The sequence below is a fragment of the Montipora capricornis genome, chromosome 8 (genome assembly GCF_036669925.1).
Source record: "Montipora capricornis isolate CH-2021 chromosome 8, ASM3666992v2, whole genome shotgun sequence".
Classification (NCBI taxonomy): domain Eukaryota; kingdom Metazoa; phylum Cnidaria; class Anthozoa; order Scleractinia; family Acroporidae; genus Montipora; species Montipora capricornis.
The window spans coordinates 19,104,813-19,115,003 of NC_090890.1; the positions used below are offsets into that span (position 1 = coordinate 19,104,813).

A 10,191-nucleotide genomic window follows, 5' to 3' on the forward strand; every position below is an offset into this window, starting at 1 on the left:
TACATCGAAAACAATATGGCGGCCTTACTGGATGGAGTGTTAGATTTTGCTTTGACAAAGGCCGGAAGAGACTCAATTTCGATTGAAGCCGGAGCAAAAACAGATAATTGAAGCCTTTGTTCTTTTTAAGAAAGATGTTATAGGAGTTTTACCCACGGGATTTGGAAAGTCCCTCGCATTTCATCTGCTGAGCGATGTCTTCGACTTCATGGATGCCGCACAACATCCATTGAAGGGGAGGAGCATCACAGTGGTCATATCTCCTCTGAATGCGCTGGTGCGAGACCAGATTAGTAAACTCAACCATCTTGGTGCAATGATTTTGGATGGAACGAGGAAAGACTTGGCTGTCTCCCATGCGAGGGAAGGTAAATTACAACTGGTGTTTTCTCATCCGGAGGTTCTACTGGAAAAGAACACAAAAACAGTACTGAAAACCGCCACATTTAAGAAAATGTGCGCTGTATTGTGTTAGATGAGGCACATTTAGTAGATGACTGGTGAGTGCTTCTCTTTCTTCTGGATTTGCTCCTGCAGATGCACATGTTTATTTGGATATTTTGATCGGTCAAAATAAAATTAAACAGTAAGGAAAATATTGTTGTCTTCATTTATTTATTATTACTCATGATAACTGATTCAAACATTACTCATGACTGATGCTTGTGTGTGGAAAATTGGTCATTTTGTGCATACATGTACATATGCTATTTTGCTTTTCACCAATAAAGTCAAAGAATTTGCTTACAGTTACTGTATAACAATAATATTATTCTATAAGCAAAGTTCACTTCAATTCTCAGTATAAAGTATGTCTTCTCAGGTAATTCCATGACATGCAAATAAATTTGAAAGTATTCTTTATTTGTTGACTTAAAATTAATATTGAAGTAACACTAAGGGGTCACTTCGTGATTTGAAGATCAGTTTCACCAAATTCCCAACTCATTTTCATTTTGTTTTCCAAACCTACAAATTATTGTGATGTGTTGAATAGATAGCTATTTTTTACTTTTGCAATCTGCCAGACCTTCCCTTTCTGCTGCTGGTATAAGGAAAACCACAATAATTGACCTACATGTACCCTGCGCATTGTTATGTTTCTGTTGCACAAACTTTGTATTTGTGTCTGTATAGGAAACAATTTCGCCCAGCTTTGGGCATGCTGGATGTTCTCTGCAGTGTTTTTCCAGATATCCTAATTCTGGCCCTTACTGCAACAGCAACCAAAGCCAAGCAAGAAAAGATTATTAATTCTATTGGCCTCCAGCTACCCATCACAGTTGAGGTCACCCCAGACAGGGCTAATATTTATTTTGAGTCTAGATCACGACCACCTCCTAAAGAGGAAAGAGTAATGATTCTGGCACATTTTGCTGAGGAGTTAAAGCCTAAAAGATCTAAAATGCCATTAACTATTTTCTATGGGAACCTTGAAGATTGTGCTGATAGCTTTATGTATTTTTGCTGTGAGCTTGGTGACAAACAATATGAACCATTAGATTCTCCTCAAACGTCCAAGAACAGGCTGTTTACCCAGTATCATGCTCAGTATCCAAAGCATGACCAAGAGCGCATCATGGCAGACCTTGTTAATAACAAATGTAAACATAGAGTATTTTTTGTAACCATTGCTTTTGGCATTGGTATAGACTGCCCCAACATTCGAAGGGTAGTTCACTTGGGTGTCCCCTACACAATGGAGGAATATTACCAAGAGGCTGGCCGAGCAGGCAGGGATGGACTTCCTTCCGAGGCCATTGTTTATTATAATTGTCACGACATCAGCAAGGCAAAGCGTGGTCTTCAGGATACTATGATTAAGTTTAAAATCAAGGAATGAATGCAAACGTAAGCTCATTCTTCAGTATTTTTTTTTATATTAATAAGTGAAAACATGATTTCTTTTGTGATACAATACAATAAGCACTTGTAAAGTTTTCGGACTAACAAAATTGTGGAAACCTTAATAAGGGCGAGAGAGATTTGTCATCTTTAATTTTATTAGACAAATTTCGCTTGCTCTACACATGCTTATTTTAACCAAATTGCACCCAGAACCACGTGCTTACCTACATTTTACGTTATAGGCTAAGATCATCCATCATTTACTTTGTTAGATCTAGGGTACATGTAGTGCTTCTGAAAATAATAATTATTTGTGTGTTTAATTAGAACTGGTAATGTCCTCATCAGATTCCTCATCTTGCTCTGTGCCACTATCATCCTCATCATCACTGCCAACAACATCAGCTCCAGCAAACCTGCAGGCAGCCAGCTTCCTCCTGTGTCTAGTTAGCCATGAATCTAGTTTAACAACATCCAACTGATGCAGGGGACTTTTTGAAATGGTTGGAAAGGTGCTGTGTTTCCGACTTTCAGTAAATGTGAATGGTCTTCTGCCATGGACAAGCTTAATCATCTCTTTTTCATCTGCCAGTTTACTTAATGATGTGTGGAGTGTGTAATCAGGGGCAACGTGACACTCTGTCAACATTGTCAGAAATTGCTTTTAGACCACAAGATGCCCCTGTTGCCCTCTCCACTGATTGAAGGGTCTTGTTGGCATTAAGATCCTTCAGGACAGTTTTGTGGCCTTTAACAAAGTGCTCTTGTTTAAGGTCATTGGCAACATTCTTCCCTTCACCACCTCTCCAGTTAACAAACTGGACATGAATAATTTGATGTGCCACTTTCTCTGAATAAAGGGCCTTGACACATGTCAGGAAGCGTATCATTTCATATGCATACTTCTGGCCTCTTTCCCTTGATCTGAAATACAGCATTAAGAGTTCAGCATTTCTTACATTCCTCGCACTGTCACCTTCCTTTTCGGTATCGTGAAGCTGCATAAGAAATACTCCAAGTTGTATCACTTGCAAGCCATAGTTGAGAACCCTGTCTTCTTTTGCAGCATCTTGTGGTGGCTTGTCTGATCCTTGTCCTTGTTATGTGATCAGCTGAGATCGAGACTGCTGCTCTCTGTTGCTCTCACTAGTTGCTGAATTTTGGCTGCACAATGCGAAAAGGTTTTCTTGCCAACTAACACACTGTCCAATGCATAGGTTGTGTATGTTTGATTGGGGACTATTAGCTTCAACATGTGCTATGTAAACTAGAACAGAGCCAGGGTGGGCCTCAATGTTGGGGAGAGGAGCGATCACTTTCCCCACTGCTAGTTCTATGGGACCATTTTCAGGTGTTTGCTGAATGAGAGCAACAATTTGTCCTGTGTAGAGAATTCAATAACAATTTAATTCATTAATGACATAATGGAAAGAAAGTTCTTAAAATTATGGTTGTTTTTAAACAATTATTGGATTATTGGTTTTTAAACAATTATTGGATGAGGTTTTTGTGATATCTGGAATAATCAAGGTCGAGGTAAGTGTTATCAGCCGAAGCCGAAGGATGAGGCTGGTAACACTAACCCACAAACACCGAATCTAATAATTGTTTTATTATACACTGTTTTGAAGAAAATAACGACAAACGCATTATCGCAGCGATCACAGTTTATTTTCAAACACATTGCTCTTGGAAATCATGTATTGCGTGCGCAACCTATGGATTATTCACTAATCTGTAGGTTGCGCTGTTTTCCAGAATTAACTGTAGGCTTTTAGCCAATGAGAAGACAGATGGTGACTACAATAAATAGTAAAAAGTAATAATTGGTAATTTAGCTGCATACCTGGCTGTATACGTGGCCTTTGAATCCTGGATATTGTGATTGGCTCAGTAGTCTGTTGGGTTTTATCTTAAAAAAAAAGGGAAAATGAGAAACAGCTAATTGCTGGACATTACAGTGTATAAGAAAACCCTTTATGGTGATAAATATAAGCAAATGGATATAATTATGGTGAGTCACAGTGCATGTTTGAAATCAATTGCATTCATCATCATGATAAATGATTATATTTGCGAATAACATTTTGAGAATAATAATTGTAGTTCTCATTTAACTGTATGTTTTGTCTACCAATTACAATTGTCCATTAAATGCTAGTTTATATTTTCTTGTCTGTGGAAGCCTCAATTCATATTTTAATAAACTCATTAATGTTTTCTTTTGTATCCTGCAGCTTCTCTGCTTCCTCTTTTTTTTGCCTCAAAGCGTTTTCCACATCAAATTCCAGCATCACATATTCATCCACGAAGGAGCCAATATATTCCTCCAAGACTTTCGGTGGGGATTGAGTACTGATGGTCTTTGGTGTTCCATCTATTGTTGTCAGCCCAGCATACTCCATGAAGGCACTGCACAGGTATGCTTTTGTGGCTGACAACATCAGAGAGTTGGCACTTTCAAAGTTATTTTTCACTTTTGATTGAACATTTACCAATCCAAATCGCTGTCTTAGGTTGTAAAGAGTGCCAACATCTCGTGTGTCATAAAGCTGTTCCCAGATGTACTAAATAGGGAATTCAAAAATAACATTATACTATTATATTACTGGGCTACTATAATCTAATTTTCATCCCCTTAATTTTTAGGTTTATCACATAGAATTCCAAGAAAGACTAAAACTCCGTATACCAAAATATCTGCATTGGATTCAGAGATATTTAAGTTTAAACAATGGGTAAAATATGCAAATGAGAGGACTGATGATGTCATTCACTCAACCCAATATAACATCAAATATATACATTTAAATAGTCAAGAGCTATCTCAGTCAACTTGCAGCGGAGACCATTGAAACTTGACTAATAATTCTACAGGCAACACACCTATGGCTATAAAGAAGTTGGTTCCCATGGCAACTCACTCTTTTCCAGCCCCCTTCAAACTGATTTCAATATTTTTGGTGATCTTAAGCCGGAAAACATTTAACAAGGCCACAACCGTTAATATTCAGATGATTGGTTAGATCTTCACAAACATATACTCGGTTGAGTTTATGGCGTCATCACTTGACTAATTTGCATATTTTGAAGACTCGAAAAACTGGAACAAAAAGAGACATTTGAAAATAGTAAACAGCATTCTTCTCGTACAGACTACATGTTTATGTCTTAAAATGAAAAGATGTGAATTTCGTCATAGTTGCACTTTAAGAACTATCTTTAAAAATTCACAGTACTCCAATACTGATTTTTCCCATTATCAATTTCTAACACTTTGGACTGAATTGATGTGGTGAATGAACAAAGGCGAAAAGGATTAAACAAGCAATGCCAACTGAAGTGAGCAAAGAGTTATGTTACAAGAGGAGAGAGGGTCACAAATATTTTAAGAGCTTACTGAAGAATTTAAAACCCAAATGTTAGTTATTAAAATTGTTGGGTTGCACCTATTACCCTCCCAAGAAGTTTTTGGAAAAAATGTCTTCTTTTTCTTTTCACTTACCCCAAGGAATGACTGCTTTGCATGTCACTGAGCACAAGCTTCAATAATGCATTCAAATTTTTCACTACTGTAGTCGCACCCTGCACGCGTTTTCTTGGCCCCTGTAACACGCTCACGTCCAAGGAGGTCTCCAAAGAGTGGAATATGCTCTCCTATTTTTTATAATTAATTGAATGAATGCCAGTTATATACTACAGGTGTGTTACTTAGCTATAGATCTTATTTGCAATAATCGCACATTATTGACCACTTAAGTATAGGTCCAGCAATAGGCCATTTCCGAGTTCATGCCTACCTCCTCTTCAAGACAAGTTTAAGTGCAACGTTTTTGTGATGGTACACTGTAATTAGTTCTACTTTACATATGAATAAAAACTAATTTTAATACGAAAAACTTCGCACTTAGACTTCCATTGAAGAAGAGGCAAACATGAACTCGGAATTGGCCTATAACTTGTTGAGTTATAACTACCAGTAGTCAACCAATTATTGGTCAACTAGTGGTATGTACCACTTTACAAGCATCTATTAGTATCACATTTCAGCATGTAATCTATGAAATAGGAATCAGTTCTTTGAAATATTGAAAGACACTTGGTCATTTTGTCTACATTATTGTTTTTACATTTGAGTGACTTTCCAAAAAATAACTTTGTCTCTCTCAGAAACCATTTTTCTTCTATCATTCCTACTTTTTAAAATTTTCTCAGTTCTTTCCAGTTTTTGTAAATGTCATACCTCTTTGCTTAATGGGTAGATTTCATCAGGAGCATAGACCTCTGTCAAGAGGTCTTGTAGGACTTCCAAGTACTGAACAACATCAGCATGCTTTGTCTGGTTATATGGTACTATTGGCAGGTTGATGATCACAGATTTCTTTGACATTTCATCAGAGTATTGATGCCTAATATGCTTAGAAACTAGAGATTTTAGAGGGTTAAGGCATGGGAAAAATTCCACTAGCACTCTGCTGACCAGTACAATGAATTCCCTTCTGAACATTTGAAGCTCCTCGTTACTAGGCAAGTAATTGGAATTTTCAAAAGCATTCACGTCTTGCACCAATGAGCTTGAAACACGATTGAAGGTGAAATACTGTGAATATCGGAGTTCGTATGATTTGTTAGGATGATGTTAGCCAACACCTTAAAATCAAAGTTATCAAAGGTTGCTCTGAGTTCCATGGAATTGTTGTTTTTCACTAATTCTCGAACCTCTTGGACAAGCCCATCACCTGCAAAGAAAGATAGTGAATAATGAAAATTTCAAAATTAATTCACTTCTCAAGATGGGTGGTCATGTCCTATCTAATGCTTATTATGTCAATCACATATAAATCCCTGGACCTTTAATATGTTTTGCCAACTTATAAAATTCTCTGCTTAGAGAAGTGTTCAAAAGGTGTACCAATGGTGTCCATGGTCTTCAAGTAATTGGCCCTTGACTGGCAAATGCACAGACTCCTCATTCTATCAAAGGTCTGTATTTTTAAATTAAACAGAACAAATCAATTAAAAACAAAGTGATGTGTTGAAAGTATTAAAATGGATAAAATATGACTGAAATGTTTTCAAGTTGTTTCTAGGAGACATCAAATTGTGCCCCATACTTTATCTGCATCTCATGTGTTCCTTTGTATTTTTACTGAGACTGGTTGGCTGTTTGTGAACAGTACGTTGTCTTTGCACAAAGAGAAACCTTTACAAATTGTAATAAAAAAAGTTTCTAATAAGTTTAACCTTTTTGTTGCTGTGTCCAATTCCCAGAATAATTGTGGCAATCTTCTGCATAAGGCTCAATTCCTGCCACCTTTGGTTCATCATCATCATGGCATATATCATGCAGACGGGAGGAACCTGGTCTTCAACATTCTTCTTAAGTCTGGGTGTAGCCACTGTTGCTATAAAGTTTAACACATCAGGAGCTCTGTCCTTCATTTCCTGCATGATATTACTCCACTTGACTACCTCTAGAGCTCCTACAGAGCTGTCTTTTAACACTGATGGTTCTCCACAACTTCTTATGCATAATGCTTGACACTGGTTATCTATTTGCTGAAGCAATTGAAGCTTGCTTGCTCTCTGTATGCTTTCTACTTTGAGAAGTTCTTTGGCTATATCTCTTGGAATTCCCCACTGGAAAGATTTCAAAAGATTTAAAACGACCACTCTTGGGATGGCTTCTGTGAATGATTTGGAGAGCTGGGTAAAAAAACATTTCCATGATCATGACTTAAATTTTAAAGTGGCTGGAAAAGTTTCTTAGCAATGACACTGTGATGTGTCAATATCACTGCTTATTATCAATCATTGAACTTCCATGGTAAGGGATTGTTAGTTATTTATTGCAAAGTTGAATGGGAAGGGGAAGTACTGAAAATGTTGGGTCTTCAGTTCACAGAGGGTTAAGTCAAAAGACAACGTCTATTTTTTTGGTAATTCAAAAGGAAACGTCCTGATAAACAACACACTACTGTCTAAGGTAAGCCGCCTTCTGTCCCCTTTTTTTCCGTTTGCGGTCACAAATGCGTTTCCTAAATTACAAAATCAGGTGCAGAAAGAGTCAAGTGGCAGGGTGCATGCAGAAACGAGTAGGGAGTTGGGGTTAATATTTTCCTCCCACGCAGAGCCTCTTCTGTTGAAATGTCACGTTAACTGACCCGTTTACTTTGGGGCTGAGTTTAATACTGGAAATCTAAATGGGTAAAAGTCAATAGGGCCATTTATACGCGAGAAAATAAGTCGCGGCTTACTCTGGCCGTGGCCTACATAATACGCAAAGGGAACTATTTATACGAATATAAACTCCCCGGCCAGGATAAGCCGCGGCTTGAGAAAGCCGTGAACGGTAGATTTGGTACCATTTATATGGGGTGTTCGCGTCTTATGTGAGCCTTGGCTTATTTTCTCTCGTATAAACCGCCCTATTATATACGAGAGAAAATAAGCCGCAGGTTACTCTGGTCGTGGCGAACATAATACGCGAAAGGAACTATTTATACGAGTATAAACTCCCAGGCCAGGATAAGCCGCGGCTTGAGAAAGCCCTGAACGTAGATTTTGTACCATTTATACGGCCTGTTTGCGTCTTATGTAAGCCGCGGCCAGAGTAAGCCGCCGCTTATTTTCTCTTGTATCAGCCCTATTGTTTATTAAGAAATTGAAACTTTAAATATGTTTTACTTATGCATTACCGTTCTTTAAAAACTCAAAATTATTTGCTGTTTGTACAACGGTAAAGGGAGTAAAACTAACAGGTAGAGCCATGATAACACAAACCTCCGTATTTCGTAAACCAGCATCTTTTAATATCTCGGAGGCCTGCGGCTTTTCTCTGGTGGATGTAGTGGTAGCTTTCTCAAGAGCAGGGAAAGGTAGGATCTCTCTCTGAGGAGTTTGCTCCTCAGATGGAAACAGAGAGGTTCGTACTCACAAGCCCACGGATCTCGTATTTTCCGTATCGGCTGGTGTGTTATTAAAGTGCCCCACAGTAAACTCTGACGAGTCACACTGTCTTATCTTTTTCTCCGGGTTGTGTTGTGCTGGCGAATACGAACACGCTTTTGTCGAGCGTTTATGTGTATCTCCTGTATCTGTTTCGATTTCAGGCATACGTCTCTGAAAGCATGCATGTCCTTTGCTGGTCTTGCAATCTTTCTGAAACACTTTCTGCACACTTTCGTTGGAAGAATATTTACGTCCTCCTCCTGTACCTCGATTTGTCTATGCTGTCGAAGATCTTTTCTAAAGTAGAATTACAGCAATGACACGTTTTAGGCGACGCTTTACATTGCTTTTTCGAAATTTCGCTCATGGCAGTGCCACTATTTTCTTCTTCCTCCATTTCCTCGCCAATGGTGCCTCCCGTAATGCTTCCCGCACTGTAAGTTCAATTTTCATGCATATTTCATGCCTTGTTCCAGTTGCAAACCAATCACAAGTGTAGTTGGTATCAGGATTCCCCAGAGATCTTCTCTTCCTGGCAGTCATGCACAAAAGAGCTCTGGGGTCGAGATTGGAACGGTGGCTAGAGTTACGTAATCTCCTTCGGTGCTATCCGGTACCGACGAATCCTGTTCAGAATCTAGAGCGGCTGCACCCTTTGATTGATGTTTTTTGTGTTCTTCCCATTTCTTGAAAACGAAGATTAATAAAAGAGCTACTTCTTACGAATGAACCACTTGCTAATACAGCAAATTACACGATAGAAAACTAGAATATTTGGTAAATGTTTGCCGAGCTAGCCATGTCATGTCCACACGCCATGACATACTTGTGTGAGTCTTTCCGAAAGTGCAAGTCTTTTCACCATCACAACACTAGAAACAGAGAATCCCTTGATATTCCTCCAAGTAAGACAAAGTCCGGCCAGTGACATTTCCTCTCCAGAGCAGTCAACATTTGGAACAATTTGGAGAACGACTTTAAGCAGTTATCTTTAACATCATTTTAAAAGAAGTTGAAAATGCACATGCGAGAGAATTATGTTAATGATGAGGTTGATGAGGTTGCAAAGCAAGTCGCCCAGAACAAGTTTCAATTAAACGAAACTAAGTTTAAAGAACTGCGCATCAGTTTTAGCCGATCTGAATTAGAACTTGACCCAATCCTAATTAACGACCAAAAATTAGCGCATGTTGAAGATGCAAAAATTTTAGGTGTGCGCTTTTCAAGTAATTTAAAGTGAAACAACCACTTATATGACATTATCAAAAAGGTCAACTCTCGATTGTATTTTTTGAGTCAACTGAAACGCTCAGGGGTCAAAGAAAAAGAACTACTTCTGTTTTATCTAACTTGAATACAACCCGTTGCAGAATACGCTTGTCCCGTATGTCA

At 38.3% G+C, this 10,191-nt stretch overlaps 1 protein-coding gene and 1 long non-coding RNA gene across 2 annotated transcripts; one reads left to right on the forward strand and one right to left on the reverse strand.

Annotated features, from left to right (window-relative positions):
- Positions 1-208: 208 nt before the first annotated feature.
- On the forward strand, positions 209-1,843 carry LOC138013805 (ATP-dependent DNA helicase RecQ-like). The gene is made up of 3 exons (XM_068860863.1): positions 209-368; positions 476-500; positions 1,138-1,843. The coding sequence occupies exons 1-3, from the start codon at positions 209-211 to the stop codon at positions 1,841-1,843; spliced, it is 891 nt and encodes a 296-aa protein (XP_068716964.1).
- Positions 1,844-2,655: 812 nt separating this feature from the next.
- Positions 2,656-5,531, reverse strand: LOC138014559 (uncharacterized). The gene is made up of 3 exons (XR_011125329.1): positions 5,354-5,531; positions 3,695-3,760; positions 2,656-3,229 (listed from the first exon to the last, which is right to left on the reverse strand). It is a non-coding gene; the product is annotated as an uncharacterized lncRNA (long non-coding RNA).
- Positions 5,532-10,191: the final 4,660 nt, after the last annotated feature.

Coding starts and splice junctions, on each gene's coding strand:
- LOC138013805 (XM_068860863.1), top strand. CDS start 209: ATGGATGCCGCACAACATCCATTGAAGGGGAGGAGCATCACAGTGGTC. Junction 369..475: donor TGTCTCCCATGCGAGGGAAG/GTAAATTACAAC, acceptor GTATTGTGTTAG/ATGAGGCACATTTAGTAGAT. Junction 501..1,137: donor GCACATTTAGTAGATGACTG/GTGAGTGCTTCT, acceptor GTGTCTGTATAG/GAAACAATTTCGCCCAGCTT.